This window comes from Maniola jurtina, chromosome Z (genome assembly GCF_905333055.1).
Source record: "Maniola jurtina chromosome Z, ilManJurt1.1, whole genome shotgun sequence".
NCBI classification, from domain to species: Eukaryota; Metazoa; Arthropoda; class Insecta; order Lepidoptera; family Nymphalidae; genus Maniola; species Maniola jurtina.
The window spans coordinates 5,381,814-5,402,635 of NC_060058.1; the positions used below are offsets into that span (position 1 = coordinate 5,381,814).

Genomic DNA, 20,822 nt, shown 5'->3' on the forward strand with positions numbered 1-20,822 from the left:
CGGCCCGCGGCTCATTCCTGTCGGGACCGTCGAGCGATATAGACGCTCACTCGCGAATTCCTCGTATCATCCGAGTTGAAACTTACCGCCGTGAAAATGAAGTGCGTACACGTGTGTGCTCTTTTTATTTGTATATGGACTGCAAATGCGCGGGAAACCACGTTCAAGCAAGAGTTGGCCGCATTGACCGAACAATTCGAGTTGCTGAAAACGATGCACCTAGCTGATACTTCCCGCCTCAAGAAAGAAATTGATGAACTCAAGTAAGTTTTTAGTTAAGAAATCTCTCTTTATTCTTTTCTATATTTCTTCTATAACTTTTTTACTAAGCAAATGCGAATGTAAATGAAAAAATTCAGGACCTCCCGCTCCAGCGAATTTTTTTTAAATGTTTTAACTAAGATTTATTAATTATGTATTTAATTGTAAAATATTACTACTAATATTGCTTATACAGATATAGAAATGTAGGTATCGAAAATAATTTACCGTTAAGTTTGAATTTAGGAAAAAGGAGTCGTTCAAAAATTAAAATTTGCATTGCGATTAATGTTCAACGACTTTTCATAAAATGGGCATGTATGATCCGGTATGTTTAAAAAACTGCCACTAAAAGGTATTTTAGTGCCGAAGCTGTTTTCGACTTACTTAAATTTATCGGTTTAAAAAAAGCAAATATGTTTAATTAGTAATTAGATGAGATATATATACTTAAAGCCACTTATTACGTGACTTTCAAAAACGATGTTTATACCTTGTGTACAACGATGCATATACATGTAATATATTATGAATTGCGCTGGTTAGATGCTTACGCGGGAAGAAAATGTATGGGTTTTCAGTTTTCACGTGCGTGCAAGCTCGCACTGTCGGTAAATAATGCAAGTTGAAGCACTTGTGCGGTTTATTTTTATGCATCGTGTATTGAAGGTTTGACGGTTTGAAGCTTTGAAGGTTTGACAATTTTAAAGAGAATTTACAGGTATATATACGGAACCCTAAAAGGGCCATAAATTATTTCCTTCGCAGCATCATTTAGTAGCAGGTGAAGTTTTATCTTACGAACCAAATTCATCACTATTTAACTTATAATTTTATTTTAACAGCGTAGAAAAAGTTATAAATAGATATATTCAAAGGTGTATACATATGTATATATTTTGGCTATCGTTTCAAATAATTGTTAAACTAAGAATCTGGACAGACGAACCACATTTGGACCGCCAGTTGGGTTAAGGCAGCAAATCTTGCAGTAATAAGCTGTGATAGCTAAGTGCTTAAGAGTTCGTCTCGTAATCGGAGGTCGGGGGTTCGATCCCGGGTATGACCTCTAACTTTTTGGACATATGTGCGTTTTTAGTGAATTGAATATCACTTGATTTAACGGCGAAGGAAAACATCGAGAGGGAACCTGCACACCTAAGAGTTCTCCATAATGTTTTCAAAGGTGTGTCAAGTCTGCCAGTGGCCAAACCCCTTATTCTGAGAGAAAACCTGTAGTGAGCCGGTGATGGGTTGATCATGATGATGATTAATGCAGTTGAAACAACTGCATGGCAACTGCCTACTGCGATTTTACAGTCAGTTTGTAGTCCAAATGCAGTCCGCTCGTATGGAGTAGATATAGACCATAATTAGGGCTCGGCGTAGATGCCCTTAGCACGAATTGCCCGAATTTGGTAATTATTAAATTGCAAACGTCGTATAACTTTTCTTAATAATTATTTGTGGAACTTATGAGCGTATTTAAGGTCAGGAGCAATTCAGTGAAAAAGCGGAAATTCTCTTCCGCGTTTTATCCGCGCAGTATAATTCTATTCCCATAGGCCACGTTAAGAGGACAACGCGGAGGAAATGTGACGTGTGAGAGTAAAATTCTCATGATTTATCCTTCACCCTGTATATTTTGACTAGTTGTGGGAAAGTTAATTTGATTCAGAAAAGAAGCGCAATTATCGTTCCAACTTCCAAGTAAATTCCTACCTTTATGAAGTTAATGAAAAGGGGGCACAACCCTCGGCAATGAGGACGACGCAAAAAAAAGAAAGAAGAAGAGAAAGAGAGAAAAAGTTAATGCAGAATGTATGTTTCTTCTGACCGAATTTTGGTCAATATCATAGGGACTCCGACTGACAAGTTAGGTAAGCGTAGAGCACAAATACGTGTACAAAAAACACGCGCACTTTCTACTTTTTCGATTTCCTCATGAGACGAGATCATCATCATACTTAGACGTCCACAGCGGGGCTACTGGACTGGATAGGTCTCTTTTCTTTTTTTAATTTATAGACTAGCGCTTGACTGCAATCAGACCTGCTAGCAAGTGATGATGCAGCCTAAGATGGAGCGTGCTTGCCTAGACGTTGCCTATTAACTCTAGTACCTTCAACATATTGTACATTTGAAAAGAGCAACCGCCGAGTTTCTTGCTGGTTCTTCTCGGTAGGAACAGCATTCCGAACCAGTGGTAGATTGTTTTGACGATTCAAAAGCACTTGTAAAAGTTTAATTGAATAAAAATAATTTGAATTTGAATTTGAATATATTGAAAATGGAGGAGAAAACTGATGCTGGAAGAGTGTCCGAGGAATTTCAACTACGTACGGATGCAGATCTTGACGATGACTTGTAGGGACTTCCACACGCCACGGTCTTGCGTCGCCTGGATCCAGCGGCTGCCTGCGAGTCCTGCAACTCGTTTGATGTCATCTGTCTACCTAGTGGGAGATCTCTCAACGCTGCACTTTTCGGTGCTAAGACGCCATTTGACCCCAACCCTCTTTGGGACCCCAACGTCCATCGGCTTTGCGAATTTCATGCCATTGACACTTGAGCTTTGCAACCCTTTGAACTATGTCGGTTACTCTGGTTCTCCAACGTAGAGAAACTCTAAGCATATCTCTTTCCATGACCCGCTGAGTGACTCAAAGCTTTCTTAATTTGAGACCCCATGTCTCGGATCTCACTTGAACTTCACTCAAATCATTCAAAATCATTTACAATCTTCTCTTCGGGGACTTTCGTCTCCAAGCATTGAGGAATTTTGAATGAGAAGACATTTTGATGGGATAGCATAATTATATCACAACTTGGTACTAGGGCCCCTGTTTCAATGAAGCTTTTTAAAGTAGTATGGGAGATACGACAAGCTTTCAGGAAAACTGCAAACCTAACATTATGTGAGAGTACAAGTTTAACAATGAAGTTCCATTGAACGTCACTGAAGTTCAACTATAAAGTGGCGTAGCGCCTCACTACGAAACTAGGTCATCTGATAGACATCAATTTTTAATGATCTTTCATATTTTTTAATACCTCTGACTGATCAATTATGAGGCAAGCAAGTTTGAAGGTTCGATTCCCGGATAGGGCATTTCCAAAATTCATATACCTAGCCATGTTATAATACACCATGGATATGATATATTTACGCCGAATGCATAAATGATTTAGGCAAGCGTGTTCTACCTTAGTATGCACCACCAGGAGCATCTGGTCTTCATCCCGGGATTGAAATTACCTTATCTACCGGTAAAGTCCAGAAAATTGCCATACGTTTAGGTACTTCTTATAAAATGATAGATTGGGTAGGTACATAATATTACCTAGCATCTTATCTAGGCAAGCGCGTTCTACGTTAGTAGTGCGTCAACCAAAAGTCGTGCAAACCTTGATCTAGTCTTCATCTCTGGACCCTGGATTAAAATCACCTTATCTACAAAAAAAAAAAACTGCCTTACCTTATACCACTTATACCTCTTATAAAGTGAAAGATTGGGAGGGTCAGTGTTGATATGGTGGCACTAGTAAATAGATATGTAATATGTGTAACATAAAATAATACTGTAGTCCCCATGAAGATAGGTAGTCTCGGACATGTTAATCTCAATTTCAGTGCAAAATTTGTACACAAAACTGGGTTTAAACTTTTGAATATGTATTAATGACCCTACAAATTGTGGGATAAGGGCTCCTTAAATCAAGCAAACGTGTCATAATATACAAGTTGAACATTAAGGGCCCTTCGATGATCAATTCCAATCATGAGGGTCTCTTATTGCGAACCAGGCCATCTGATCCACTTGGTTTTGAAAGAATTATTATAAAACACGTTCAAAATTATTAATCACTGACGATTGCCTACCTAATCAAAAATATTTTCTTGCCTTTAAAGCTAGCTACATAACTAGTACCTACTTATAATATTATCCATACTTATAAAATTATAAATTCGAAAATGTTTCTGTCTGTCTACTTTTCAGGGCCCACCCGTTTAACCAATTTTGACGTTTAGTAAATAGTAGGTACGCCGCAACTAACGGCATCAATTTTTCAGGTGACGGAAAATACAAACTGTGCTGCTCTCGATAACTAGATTGGTAACTCGATTCCGAGGTTACAGAACGCTGACCTTTATTTTTGCATGACGAGATGAATCAATCGAAGTAGTAGGTAGGGATAATGTGTACGAGATGGTCCCTTAAAGATGAACGCACACAGACGTGCCGCAGGAGTCGCAAGCGCCGCAATCATCGCATCTTCTCATGTTCTTGCGCAGTACGCGCCGTACGCGCTGAATGTACAGTGAAGAATCGGAATAAGGATGATGACTACTAGTCAAATCAGCGACTTTTTATCAAATGTCAAAACGCTTACTTAGTATGAAATACACACATGTGACGTCATAACATTTGACGTAAATTGACGTACTTTTTTAGTTTAATAGATAGTTTAAAATTATTAGCAAACTTAAAACTACCAGCGAATGTGGATTCCACGAATTTTAGAAGACCCTCTATTTAATAATTACTAAGAAATAATTTATTTTTGACCTAGGCATCATCCCCATTGTATCCACTCTTGGTGATCGCCACTGAACAATAGCCACCGATCTCATTTGTGACAGTTGGTTCTGCATTGCTGTTTCACTGAGTGATATTATGATAATTTTGTCTTAGAAAAACTTCAATAAAATAAAAATAAATGTCAAATTAGCTCGATGGCTGTCATTCATTGTTGAACACTGAGTTTGCGAATCACTCCGCTGTACACATTGTAGCCCTCACCGCATTATACGCATCAAACGCAAATCTACGACGTCATACGTGCGCACGGGTGAAATCCGTATACCTATACCGTAGACGGTATAAGGTATATGGTATTGTAAGTATAAGGCCTTATATCTACAGTATTTTTACTAAATATGGCTCGTTTGGGGTAGACACGTGCACGATTGATATAATAATGCGATTACTGCTGCGCTTGCGGGTCTGGCGGCGCGTTTAGATGTGCGTTCACCTTAAGGGAGGAAGTACGTCCTTTAAAGGATTTACAATTCAAACAGATGTGAAAGCGTTTACTTTCTTGGTATTTTGATACTGTGCATTTCAAAAGTTGTACATTATAATATTTTACTTTTTAAAACACCTGCCAAAGAATAATTTTGGACACCTCGATATACGAGTTCTGGGGCAAGGGAGGCTAGGACACTGAATGCAAGTGATTTGCTGACGTATTTTTAACCCCCGACCCAAAAAGAGGGGTGTTATAAGTTTGACGTGTGTATCTGTGTATCTGTGTTTCTGTGTATCTGTGTTTCTGTGTATCTGTGTATCTGTCTGTGGCATCGTAGCTCCTAAACTAATGAACCGATTTTAATTTAGATTTTTTTGTTTGAAAGGTGGCTTGATCGAGAGTGTTCTTAGCTATAATCCAAGAAAATCGGTTCAGCCGTTTGAGAGTTATCAGCTCTTTTCTAGTTACTGTAACCTTCACTTGTCGGGGGTGTTATAAATTTTTAATTTACACTTGTTGTAAAAGTTCATTAGCAACTCATGTCATCATTTATGCACTATTAACTGATGTAGTGTGGGCTAGCGGGAATTATATTTTACTACCTCATGGGTTCACCGTAATTGAAGATGATCATCTTATCCCGATGGATCATCTCGTACACCTTTCCCATGTAATATGTTAAAAATGACGACAGTATAATTAAATTATTATACAAGATCGGTAATATATACCTACCTACCTAGCAAGTAAAATATTAAAATTAATACACCTTACATTATTGTAAAACCAGAGGCATCTAGCGGTTAAATTGATCGAAACTTGATCGTAAACCATGCGGCATCGGCATTTTTGAACACCTGCTCCGTGAATGCGTCGACTTAAGAACTGGCTTTAGACGATGTGCAAGTAATGATCAGTGCGCGTGCAATGTGCATACATTAATGTTCGGCTGAGATACAAGCACATCGTCCACTTTCCCACTTTTAATCCCCTTTACAAGATCGTGAGCCTGAGCGTCTGGTTTAACAAGTTTTATTAAATTGCAAAAATGAAATGAATACAAAATAGGTTTGCATGCTTGGAATGTATCGATGCCAGCTGTTTTCTTAAGTTTTGTTGGTCAATTTTCGTCACGTTATTTTCTACTAGGAGCCAAACCGGCATCTCAAAGCCACTTTAGCATTGGTACTTTGCGTCTTAGCTTTAATATGTATAGCATAGGCATATTCGTAACTTATTTTTAACGGACACACCTGCCCGGAGTGTATGTAGGTACCCGTACCCATATAATATATTACTTATATAAAATATTGTTATAGCTTTGCCTACATATTGCTCTCGTACAGGACCAAAAAGCCATTATGGTGTTAAAAAGGTCATTCTTGTTTCACACTTGTAAACTGGTTACTTACCTAATTACTTTGTAATATCAATAATGAATCAGTATTCTTCGAAACTAACTAAATAGAATCAAAAACAAGAATAAAAATATTTAATACGAGTTATATTAATTATAACAATCTGTAATAAGTATAGGTAGTAGATATTTTATTTCTCTCATTTATTTATTTTTCCCATTTTATCCTATTTTTAAACAATAAACAATAAAATAACAAAAATAACAGAAAAAATAACAGAAACACAGAAAAAATAACAGAAACAACAGAAAAAATAACAGAAACACAGAAAAAATAACAGAAACAACAGAAACAATAACAGAAACACAGAAAAAATAACAGAAACATAGAAAAAATAACAGAAACACAGAAAAAATAACAGAAACAACATAAAATAAAATAACATCAACAACAAAATCAATAAATAACTGTAGATATTTATTATTATTATTATATAGGTATATAGAGATTTTTTTGAAAAATTTACCATAGCCTATTTAGTCAAGATAAAAAGTAGGAATATGAAACTGGTAGAGTTTTGGAACCCAAGGATTATTTTTATTTATAGTGCTCATAATAATTATTATTAACTGGGATGCCGGCTAGCTAGAAATCAAAAATTTCTGAAAACTTTTTTAAACGAAAAAAAACTAAATTAAAATCGGTTCATTAGTTTAGGAGCTACGATGCCACAGACAGATACACAGATACACACGTCAAACTTACAACACCCCTCTTTGTGGGTCGGGGGTTAAAAATATTTAACTTATCCGTGCCACCAGTGTATTTATTATTATTTTTCGTATAAGGATCCCCGACTATTTATTTACGTAGGGGTACTTTTTTAAATGCTGCGATGGGGGTGAACATCTGGCTGTTTATGTTTATTTATATTCTAAGCGGAAATAATGTGCCGCCAGCCCACATCCGGAAGTTCCATACATAATGGGGATGATGCCTAGGTCAAAAATAAATTATTTCTTGGTAATTATTAAATAGAGGCTCCAAAATTCGTAAAATCCACATTCGCTGGTAGTTTTAAGTTTGCTAATCATTTTAAATTATCAATTAAATTATCAAGTGTAAATTAAAAATTTATAACACCCCCGACAAGTGAAGGTTAGTAACTGGAAAAGAGCAGATAACTTTCAAACGGCTGAACCGATTTTCTTGGATTATAGCTAAGAACACTTTCGATCAAGTAGTCATCATCCCTAATACGGCGGTGGCAAATTTTGAATTAAATAATACGATGGTACTTAGAACTAAGCAAATACCTACCAAGATTGGACCTTAATTTCTTGTCTTTTCAACAATTACCTTTGCCGCAGTTCATTACATAATAATGAGAAATAAGCATAATATTATGGTAATTATTATTATTACTTATTATGTGGCCAGATTTAAGTTTTATTGTAATATTTTCTTATTAACACACGTGCTATAATTAGTAGGTATTAGTAGGTATAGAAACCAGTGTAGTGTAGTCTTAATTACACCATAGAGACTATAATCTTGGTGTGCCCTCATCTTAGGAGGCTAGTATAATATAAGCAGTATATTAAAATCTATAAATATAAAAATGAATGTCTCTTCCGAATCCTACACCATGGAACTTTGCACAGTTGTTGTTAGGATTTGCGGGAAGATTTCTACCATAGTAAATGGGCTATGCCATAAGACTCACTTCGTCACCTCTTCATTCAGCTCACCTCGACCTTCGTTTCTCTACGGAGGTCCCTCTTTGCTCCACTCGGCCTCGTAAGCTCAAGGCATTCAGGACGTCCTTCGCGAGCTAGGCTTCGCGCTTCACAAAAATTCTAGGGTTAGGACAGGCAAGACTGCGTAGTGTCGGGGTTCTAAGATTTCTTTCTGGTATAGTTATTATGTTATTCATTAACATAATAACTATACCAGAGAATTAACATAATTTTTTTTCATGAATTCACAAAGCTCAATTGTATAAAATGGAATATATAAAGCTACCCATTTTCCCAAAATAATTTCCCTTTATCTAATGTCACCAGTTCAGTAGTGTTTCATTATAAACAAAATTTTCGTTATAAACGGATTGTTAATAATTTCGAAACTGGTCAGTTAATAGTTGAACTTACATAAGAACGTATTTAGATCACGAGAGAGTTAAAAAATTCTAACGCCCAACCGAAAGGACAGGTGGTGCGTTTTTTATGACAACATATGGCAAGCGATCAATTCGACCGTCTCGCGTATCACCATAACTTTCGACAAACTGAGATAAGGCTAATGAAAAGAATAAAATTAATTAGAATTCATCATATTTTTTGTGTATGTACCTACGTATCTTTGAATTCGTAATAATTGTAGTTCTTTGATGACTTGTAGTATTACGTTCTTACCTCACAAGTTATACTTAGCTAATGTTGCGTAGTTTAAACTGTAGTTAATTTTATTATTATTATCATTGATGACCGATAGACATTTTTTTCTCGCAAAATTCTGTGAACTACAGAACTAGGTACTTATATAGAAGCGCGCACACTCCAGAATTAATTCCGCACCGGATTGTGATTGATTAAGAGAGAGCGCGCACTGCAGTGCGGCGAGTTGCTGTGCGTTTTAAAATCCGTAAAGAATTTAAATCAAGAGTAAAAGAATATTTAGAATCCTGAGATTACCACCTACGTCCAAACTTAAACACTTCACCTCTTTATAATATCAAAACTAGACTCAGTAAGTTTATTTACGAGTGTCGTTTACAAATGAATTTCCGTGAACATACAATATGATTTAAAAAATCGCCCAAGTTCGAGTGGGACTCGCACACGAAGGGTTCCGTGCCATCGTACATGAAATAACACTTTATAAAGTTTTTTTTTTTAAATAAATGGCGGCCGTTTTGATATTTTTATTATTTGTTGTTATAGTGGCAATAGAAATACGCATTTCGTGAAAATTTCAACTTGCTACCTATTACGATTCATGAGATACAGCCCGCTTACAGACAGAGGACGGACGTACAAACGGACGGACAGCGGAGGTTTAGTAATAGGGTTCCGTTGGCACCCTTTGGGTACGGAACCATAGAGAGCATAACGTAGCCCTTTATTATAAAGCGGTAATGGTTAGGGGAAGTGGAAGGGATGCAAGGGAGATACGGTCAGCGCGCCTGGCGTAGCATATCACATCATGTTCGCTCAGTGCCAGTGATTCAATTGACACACTTTGCATCTACATACTATGTTTTATTTGAGGATACCATGGCAACGTACTTTGCAATTTGTATATCCATATCACTGTCCTGTCCTATCACTGTCGTCGGGATTTTGTATTGTAAGGCGCAACGCACATCGGCAGAGCCGGCGCGCGGTATCTTTTTCGATAAAAACTCAATCTAAGCTTTTTTTTTTTGCTTTTATAAATAAACTCAGTGCCCGGTAAAACCAACTGTGGTTTTTGTGGCGCTGAATGTAACAAAAACTCTCTGTATATTTTTTATGTCAATAATAATAAATAAAAAGCTATATTTAATATTTTATTGCATAGCGTGTGTAGGAACATAAGATGTACCCACGCACTGCCTTTTCTATAAGTCTTTTTTATTTTGTGTTCAATCAATCAATCTATAAAAATCTGTTTGAGTTGTTAATAAAAAAAGTTCTGTCCTACCCCACTCTGCCTGTAAGCGCCTGCCCGTAGTTTTAAAGCGGATTATCCATAAAAGCATAGGATTATAGATAATGGTACCTACATTAGTACATACATTAAATAAAATTACCAGATCCATTTTAAATATTCGAAATTTTATAAAACCGGTAGAGGTTGTTATAATATAATTTTTCCAAAATCAAAAGTAGTCTAGGATAGCTTCTTGTTAAGTCTATCTGCCACGAAATTTTTAAAGTCCGGACAAACATAGAGGCAGGTAAGCATAGTTAAAAGTGTAAATAAAAAATTTATAACACCCCCGACAAGTGAAGGTTACAGTAACTAGAAAAGAGCTGATAACTTTCAAACGGCTGAACCGATTTTCTTGAATTATAGCTAAGAACACTCTAGATCAAGCCACCTTTCAAACAAAAAAACTGAGTTAAAATCGGTTCATTACTTTAGGAGCTACGATACCACAGACAGATACACAGATACACTCGTCAAACTTATAACACTCCTCTTTTTGGGTCGGGGGTTAAAAAATAGATTTTTATAATGTCTAGGTACCTAACCATTATATGAGGTTCATTTATCATTCATTAATTCGACCCATCGCCGAGCCATTACTAGGAACTAGTCTCCTCTCAGGCAAGTGCAGATTGGCATTTGGCAGACTACACTCACTTTTGAGAACATTATGGAAAACTTTCCAGGCATGTAGGTTTCTTCATAAGATTTTCCTTCACTGTTAGTCACACTGTAAGTGATATTGTATTGCTATATTATTAAATCTAATTTATGAGCTTATTATATAATAATTATTTAGATATCACAGACAGTCTTGTTCTTAATTTTCGTTATTCGTATGTAGAATATAGAAATAATGTGGTTAAAGAATTTTATTCTCAAAAGAAATTATACAAAGGAAAGGAAATAATTGTTATAATCATTAGTAAGAAATGAATGTACCAGACTGAAAACTTCAGTTAAATATTAAGTTTCCATGTTGTATAAAACGACATTGTAGGTATAGAACATTTTAATAACTTCTCAAAGAACGCAAAAATGAGACTCATGAAGTAATAACTAATAACGTCGCTATTCTTATTATCTAAGCGTTTATTATGCACTGCTAATGAACATGAAATGCCCTTCCGTGTTCCATTTTCTTCTTTAACTATAACATTGCTAGCTTAAAAAAAAGTGAGTGCTGAATAGGCTGCTCCTCAGCTGGTGCGCTCCTCTTTGAACTGCACCATCATTTACAGTTTGGTGTGATTGCAGTCAAACACAAGGCTATATAGTTTTAAAAAAAACCGGCCAAGTGCGAGTCAGACTCGCGCACTGAGGGTTCCGTACTCGGGTATTTTTTCCAACATTTTGCACGATAAATCAAAAACTGTTATACATAAAAATAAATAAAAATCTGTTTTAGTATGTACAGGTAAAACCCTTTCATATGATACCCCACTTGATATAGTTATCTTACTATGAAAATTGAAACACATTTTAATTTTTTTAATGATGTAACCACAAATTCGCGGTTTTCAGATTTATTCCTGTACTTGTGCTATAAGACCTACCTACCAACCTTTCATGATTCTAGGTCAACGGGAAGTACCCTATAGGTTTCTTGACAGACAGACAGACACACAGACAGACAGACAGACAACCAAAAAACCACAGCGTTCACGTGCTCCGAGGAGGTAGTCAAAGAGCTTAGTTATAACAGGCGTGTCTTTACAGGCAGAACTCCGTACCGAGATGCACGGATAACCACGAGCGCAACGAGAAGGTTACTCTGGAGTGGGCTAAGACCTCTATGAAGGAAATTCGCGTCGAAATGCGCGAACTGGGCCGCAGCATCAACAGCTCCCAGCTCCTTCGACAGCTACACACCATCCGGAATGAGGTACGTTTCTCTTTATAATATTTTAGATACTTTTATATGCTTTGATAACCTCGAGCACAACTAGTCGATTACCTGGACTAGATTAAGAGCTCTATGAAAGAGACCCGCGTCCAAATGCCCGAACTGCTCCCAGTTCCTTCGACAAATACGCATAATCCATATTGAAGTACTGTTGATTCTCTTATGGACATCCCGTAGGAATTATTACAATATGGAACTATACTATTTGCTAAAATTTAAGTTCTAAAACTACCTCTTTATGCTGAACGTAAGTATGTGCATAAAGCAGAATCAATTCACCGAATGATATTTGGTGCGCGGCATTCGTCTCAGGGTCTACTGGACCGATTTTAATCAAAATTGTGGTTACATGATACAACACTTTTAAGTTTACTCTATTAGTATGGATATTTCGACTTGTTTCAGTCCAGTTCTACTGTTGAGCTATTGGAGCTTCATATATTAAACTTTCAATGAGTGAGTGTATCGAAATCACTTTGTGAATTTATTACAATAAAATCATCCTTTGCAATCAGTTCCTTAATTAACGTAGCTCTTTGATTTCAATATTTTCGTTTGTAATATTATTTATGTTTCGTTAGTAGAATATTGCGTTGATGAGAGCTTTCAGGTGTTTTAATTAAATTCATTTTTCGGTTCAATTTTGCAAACGCGAAATTCTGTTAACCGACAGATGCCCATTAATCAGAATAAAAACAATATATAATATAAAAGGATCATTTTGAAGTCATCGGTTCATTCACTTTTATAAATCATTCAATATTTATTAGTTAGTAATTACAGTGCGAAGAGCTCATTGGGTAACTAGTAGGTACTTATTCAAAAAGTGAAGTAGGTAAGTTGATACTTTTACTTTATCTGCGCAATTTTTTAAACCTTCCAGGGTTATTGTGCAAACGATCAGCCTCACTGTCCAGCGCAGAAATGCAGCCAGTATTCTTGGCACCATTCCACGCGGGCATGATTTGTACAGTAATTAATAGTAATTATAGTTTTATATTTTACTGTACATTTTGCTTCAAATAAATCAGATTTAGAAATTGTTTAGCTCCCAAGATGATCTAGAACCACTAGACCTTCCACTTACCACAGCGTCAGGAAGTTGGCCGAAAATCTTTCTAAAGTGAAGTATTTGTTGCAGTTGAAACGGGCCTTGTCCGAAGCACGTGACTTGAGCCATCTAGCTCGTACCCAAGAGGCGAGGGTGGACAAGCTGGACGGCGAGGTGGGGAGGCTTAAGTACGAAGGACAAGAAATGAGGAGCGTCGCGGCTCAGTTGCGTGCGCACTTCGGAAAATTATCCAAGGAGGTAAGTTCTCTATCATTCATTAGCTGACCTGCCCCAGCTTTGCTCGAGTGAAATTTTTGAAAATCTTTAAACACGTACGTTTTTTTACCGAAAGCTCAAAGACAAATTTTCACAGTTAAGTATGTATAATACTGTTATAACTTCATCTAAGAATCACAAACCTTTGGGGGTGGAATTTCCAAAAATCGTGAAACAGATAATTCTTTATTTTTTACCTAAAACGCGAATACTAATATAATTCGAAAAATTACCGACTTTTATACAAACTTTCATCCCCTAATTAACTCCTATTCAAATAATTGAGCTCACAAGAGAATAATATAATTTCCGGAATAAAGGCCAAGACCGCACCGAATTGTAAACTATGTACCTACATGAGTGAAAACAAACATGAAATTTGAACTCAAAAAGGAATTAAGAGAAATGGTGAGCTTCATATTCAAATATTACGAAATTTCGGAAACCACATTTTGTAGTATTTATTCATAATCTCGTACCAAAATTACTTGTAGTTCCCTGTTATTAAAAACCGGTCAAGTGCGAGTCAGACTCGCGTATCGAGGGTTCCGTACTCGGGTTTTCCTACCAACTCACCTGTCCAGCAGTGTGGCGATTAGGGCGTCGCAAAGGATTCTTTATTCTAAGATCATACTTATTTTATAACGAAATACGTAAATAATTTGTTTAAGTGATATTACTCGAATAAAATCAAACTAGTCAAACAACTTAAATGAATTACAATTTTAACTTGAAGGAAATGGATATGGAAACTTGTAGGTAAATAACAAAGAAAACTTACTCAAACGGTTGCTTCTCCAATAAAACGCCGGAGATTCGCGTCATTTTCATTCCTTTAGGGAATATGTACCTGTGCACTCAGACAAAACTAGACAGACTAGTGGCCCGAGATCTCGTAGGAAATTTTGTGAAGGCTTTTGTCGTAAAGTTAAAAGTTGGTAAGGGATCATGGCAAACTAAACCCGTAAGATAGTCTATGGCAGATTAACAATTTTATGGCATACTTTTAGGTATTTCAATTCACATTTTAATCCTGAATAAATAACACTTTACCCGTGTCATAAAACAAGTGGTACGAAAAATCAAAAAATATATACAGATAGCAAATATATACAATGGTAATGCAGAAGAACCGCAATCCTAAATTACAGCTGGTTTTATCAAGCACGTCCTCAAAATTTCCTGCGGTCTCTCGAGCCATAGTGTCTCAGTATCAGGCCGCCGCCACCCACTCGTAGCTGCTGAAAAGATCAAAGGGGTCATTGCAGAATGTAGCTTGTTTTTTACACATAATAGAAAGGGCGGTACTAGTCGCCTCGTATACCGTCGTCGTTATTATTCTAGCTGTCGATAATAATATTATTATTATTTTATTGTATTGTTCTTATTTGTAGAATAATACTTAGTATCGGTGTCATATGGGATATCGTAGGTATACCCCATATGACACGCGTACGTCATGATGCTATGCATTTTTCGTCTCATTTACCGAATCTACCTAGATTTATAAATTCTAGCTAGGATAGTCATTTCGTAACATTTCAACGTGAGGGTAATATTATTAGAAATCAGGTCATGAATTGCCAGACACTACGTATCGTGGCAACCCTCTGCCAGACACCTGTAAACTTTTAAATGGAATAAAAAATCCATACTAATATTAAAAATGCGAAAGTGTGTCTGTCTGTCTGTCTGCTACCTTTTCATAGCCCAACAGTTTAACGGATTCTGACGAAATTTGGTACAAGATTAGCTTATATCCCGGGGACGGACATAGGCTACTTTTTATCCCGGAAAACTAAAGAGTTCCCACGGGATTCCTAAAAACCCATCCGCGTAACCGATTTGTATGTTTGATACCGAGGTAGCTTGCGTCCCTGTAATTGACACAGGCAACTTTTATCCCGGAAAATCAAACAGTTCCCACGGGATCTTTAAAAACCTAAATCCACGCGGTTGAAATCGCGGGCATCCTCTAGTACTTAATAAAAATATTAGGATACTAGCTGATACCCGCGACTTCGTTCGCGTGGATGTAGGTTTTTTAAAATTCCCGTGGGAACTCTTGATTTTCCGGGATAAAAAGTAGCCTATGTGCTAATTTAGGGTATAATCTATCTCCATTCTAAATTTCAGCCCAATCCGTCCAGTAGTTTTTGCGTGAAGGAGTAACAAACATACACACACACACACACACACCCACACACACACACACACACACACACACACACACACACACACACACACACACACACACACACACACACACACACACACACACACACACATACAAACTTTCGCCTTTATAATATTAGTGTGATGAGATGGTGACCTAACAGGAGACACTGAGGTATTGTTTCCGGATCAACAATTTTAATTATTTATGCGGTAAACCGGAGATGGGTCCTATGTAGGTATATGCACTAGGAAACTCTTTAATAACAGGTGCCGCCCCTCTTCACGCTCAGTGATTATAACCGTCGCTAACCGTTGCGCCTGCGACTTTTTACCGGTCAATATGATTGTGAGGGAATACCATTGTAACAATAATTAATCAACTATTGTGTCGTTATTTTATTACCCGACTACGGGAGTATGAACGGGGAACTTACGAGTTTGGCCTGTTTGTCTGTGTGTTGTCGGTTAATAGGTTTGCTCATAATTGCCAAACTCATTATATTTTCGTAAGCGAGATCATGACGAAGCCAATAATATGGGAAAATTTATGGGGGAATTGTTTCTCTCAAACAGTTCTAAAAAAAGTCCGCGAGAGCTAATATCTCTCTTTTAAGGTAGGTTCGCAAAGTCACAATTAGTTATAGTGCACGATTTTCTCCGATAGTTTATTAAATGGGATCAGTGCACCATGAGACATTAAAGAGCACATGTAGAAGCTTTGGATAGAACCTCAAAGGATCTTAGAAGCCGTCATGGGTGGGCATTACTTTTGTATTTGCTGGGGACACCCCCGTTGTTATATAACGCGTGCGGATAACATTATTTCACGATAAAATAATATAAATTGCACGCGTGCGAAGCCGGAGCGGGTCGCTAGTGTAGATATATTATGCGTTTCCATCTATGAATTATATATAGCTATAGGTACTTGTTCATTGCTGTTCCCTTTTCATACAAAAATTCCATTTTGTTTTGTTCCGAAAATAAAATAAACTGTAACACCACAAAACGAATGCCGCAAAACGAACGCGATGTAGTTGTATACATATGGGCATGGCAAAAAACTGTCGCCAAATCTGAATGGCGTCCACCTGCGATGCACCGTGGACATTCCATTGAACGCCAGTACAATAGGCCGGTGGGAAGCGAGCCGCCAACAAACGGGTGGGACAAGTACATTCCACTGATGATTTGTACAAAATCTGGCGACGTTGTGTCAATGGATCGTACTAAGCATCCCATTATACAGACCACAAATTTTTAATAACCAGAAAACATTTATGCCTTACTTAACAAGTAGTTTAAAAAAATTTAATCAAATGTCCTAAAATGACTATAATGATCACGATCCTGACCCATCGCCGGCTCACTACAGAGCACGGGTCTCTCAGTAAGTATGTGAAGGGTTTGGCCATAGTCCACAACGCTGGCTAAGTGTGGATTGGCAGAATACACACACCTTTGAGAACATTATGGAGAAATCTCTAGCATGCAGGTTTCCTCACGATGTTTTCCTTCGCCGTTAAAGCGAGTGATATTTAATTTCACAAAACGCACATAACTCCGAAAAGTTAGAGGTGCGAGCCCCAAAAGGAAGAAATAGGCACATGAGTCTAAAGTAAAGTTATTTGACCGCATTGAACATACGAGTATGTATACTCGTAAACGCGCAGGTGCTATGTCTTCTATCTTCTTTCTTACTCATCAAAGAGAACGGATTTTGACCGCTATATACTTAACTAGCCGATGCTCGCGACTTCGCCCGCGTTGATTTAGGTTTTCGAAATCCCGTCGGAACTCTTTGATTTTCCGGGATAAAAAGTAGCCTATGTGCTAATCCAGGATATTATCTATCTCCATTCCCAGCCAAATCCGTCCAGTAGTTTTTGCGTGAAGGAGTAACAAACATACACACACACACACACACACATACACACAAACTTTCGCCTTTATAACATTAGTGTGATATGAACGTTATATATTCTATGATATGGTAATATTATTGGCGTAATCGGGTAAGAAAACATTAGGTATTTCTGTAGGTATGGGTTTGACCCACCTCGGCTTCGCTCAACTTTCTCTACGGAACAGGAGAGTATCTTCATATAAAATCTCAAGTTTCTAGACCCAACGCCTTGATGATATAATTAGACGGTAGGTAAGTAGGTATCTGCGTAAATAGTTAAAGTTACACGGAAAAAACGCACAGTACATATAAATACTTAGTTCCTCACCAGTGCGAAGCCAGGCGGGTCACTAGTTTTAACTTAAAAAAAACCGGCCAAGTGCGAGTCAGACTCGCGCACTGAGGGTTCCATGCTTGGGTATTTTTTCCAACACTTTTTACGATAAAACAAAAACATAAAAATAAATAAAAATCTGTTTTAGGAATACCCCACTTGGTATAGTTATCTTATTTTGAAAATTGAAACACATTTTAATTTTTTTTTAATGATATAACCACAAATTCGCGGTTTTCAGATTTATTCCTGTAATTGTGCTATAAGACCTACCTATCTGCCAAATTTCATGATTCTAAGTCAAAGGGAAGTAACCTATAGGTTTCTTGACAGACAGACAGACAGACAGACAGGCAACAAAGTGATCCTATAAGGGTTCCGTTTTTCCTTTTGAGGTACGGAACTCTAAAAATAATAATAAATCACCCTCAAGTTTTAAGAGAAACGGCCGTGGGAAATTATCCTTCGAAAGCCTACAACAACCCGTTTTGCGCACTATATTGTTCAACGGACCCTTGCGTCGACAAAAACTCAGGACCTCACACCGTACGAAACAATTTACATGAAAGTTGATCACCGGCAGTAATTGATTAAGCTGACGTGATTGAATTTTTGATAGAGAATTTGTCCCAGGGATATTAGTTAGTACGTATGGTGTGTTTTGGCATTTGTGTAATACATATATCCGTAATATGTGGGACATTACTAATAAATGTATTACAAATGCGAAAGTGTGTCTATTATCTATCCGTCTGCTTTTCTCGTCTTTTCGTTCTTTTCTTGATTATAAAACCCTAAGTGAGTGTTATAGATATAGAGACACTTTTCACCCTTGAGACGAAAACTATAAAAAGTAGTGTTTACATTCATGGAATGAATGGAATAATAAATTGGAAAAAACCGGCAATGTGCGAGTCAGAGTCGCGCACCGAGGGTTCGGTACTCGGGTATTTTTTTCGACATTTTGCACGACAAATCAAAACCTATTATACATAAAAAGAAATAAAAATCTGTTTTAGAATGTACAAGTAAAGCCCTTTCATAATATCATATCCCACTTAGTATAGTAATCTCACTTTGAAAGTTGAAAATATTGTTTGTTCATGAGCACATTTTAATATTTTTTTTAATGATGTAACCACAAATTCAAAATTTTCAGATTTTTTCCCTTATGTATAAGACTTCCCTACCTGCCAAAAATGATTCTAAGTCAACGGGAAGTACTCTATTAGTTTCTTGACAGACGAGACAGACAGACAACGATGTGATCCTGTGAGGGTTCATTTTTCCTTTTGAGGTAAGGAACCCTAAAAAGGAATAGGATATTTGAAAACCTTAAATCCATGCGGTCAAAACTGTTTCGCTTTCCTACTGAAAATAAACCTTTCAAGTTGACGTTTTGATATCTAGAGTAGGTACCCTATCATTCTAGTAATACTCATGAATGTGCTTTAAAGTAATACCACAGTTCCCTAACTAAATTCTTCTTCGACGTTATTACCTACATTTTGACGCTAGGTAGGCTACGAAACGCCTGTTTTTCTTTGATTTCACGTCATCCATCGCCTAATATTGGACATAAGGACATATCGTCGATTTAGGATCAAAGCGAGAGTTCCTAAAATCTATTCCACTCTGGTTATACTGACATAACTCAACAAACGAATTATCTTTGTTAAAGTCATATTCGAATCTCACAAGCAAAATTAAATTATAACAGTAGCCGGTTTTAGAGACACCTCTTTGAACGGCCAATTAATACGGTCTTTAAACAAAGAGATATCAACTTGTTACTTGTTCTACATAATATTGAGACTCCTTTAAAAGTTACCCCGAGGAGTTCGTTATAACTTTGCTACGAAATTACTGCCCTTACAATTTTATTTAGAAAAGAAAGTGATTGATGAATGGTTATCCAAGACCTTTTTAGATTTCTTTATCTCTCGACGAAATTTGGATACAGAATCACTTGTGGACTGTTTGTCTGTTTTGTATGTCAAGAGACCTATAGAGCACTTTCCGTTGACCTAGAATCGTAAAATTTGACAGGTAGGTAGGTCTAGCACACATAAGGGGAAAAATAAGAAAATCTGAATGTGATGAATTTGTGGCAAATATTGAGTAGATCAAAACCTATAGGGTACCTACTTCCTGTTGGCCTAGAATGGCAGGTAGGTAGGTCTTATAGCACAAGTAAAAGAAATAATCCGAAATCCATGAATTTGTCACAAGTCACACACAACCAAATATCACAAAAAATGTGTTCCTTCAAGATTAAATAATTAGTTTACTATCATCTATATAAGATGGCGCTGTCCATTGCACGTTAAAGTGTTATATCTTGTACAATAGTACGGAACCCTTTGTGTGCAATTGTGACTCGCATTTGGCCGGTTTTGTATTTCATCTCCCGCACGATATGACGTGATGGCGCTGTGGTTTCTAGAAATTGGAGGTTTCAGGTTAAATTCTCAATTATTACAGTTGGTTGTAACTCGGGTATTTATAAGTTCAAATTGATCAGATGGGAGATTTGGGGTAATCGCCACCTTATTAGTAAAAACTAGCTGACGCCCGCGACTTCGTCCGCGTGGATTTAGGTTTTTCGAAATCCCGTGGGCACTGATTTGACGGGATAAAAATTAGTCTATGTCCAAATCCAGGATATTATCTATCTCCATTCCAAATTTCAGCCAAATCCGTCCAGTGGTTTTTGCGTGAAGGAGTAACAAACATACACACACAGACTCACACACACACACACACACACACACACACATACAAACTTTCGCCTTTATAATATTAGTGTGATGTGCTATCTA

The 20,822-nt window shown here is 37.0% G+C and overlaps 2 protein-coding genes across 2 annotated transcripts in view; one reads left to right on the plus strand and one right to left on the minus strand.

Moving 5' to 3' along the window:
* LOC123880529 (protein scabrous-like) overlaps positions 1-20,822 on the plus strand; it is a 27,271-nt gene continuing 6,449 nt past the window's right edge. The window contains exons 1-3 of the mRNA XM_045928681.1: positions 1-263; positions 12,069-12,234; positions 13,397-13,564. Coding sequence (XP_045784637.1) covers positions 97-263; positions 12,069-12,234; positions 13,397-13,564 — 501 coding nt within the window. The 5' untranslated portion in view covers positions 1-96. The remainder of the gene's footprint in view (positions 264-12,068; positions 12,235-13,396; positions 13,565-20,822) is intronic.
* LOC123880535 (trypsin beta-like) overlaps positions 14,718-20,822 on the minus strand; it is a 22,480-nt gene continuing 16,375 nt past the window's right edge. The window contains exon 8 of the mRNA XM_045928699.1: positions 14,718-14,823. Within this exon, the coding sequence (XP_045784655.1) occupies positions 14,796-14,823 (28 nt within the window). The 3' untranslated portion in view covers positions 14,718-14,795. The remainder of the gene's footprint in view (positions 14,824-20,822) is intronic.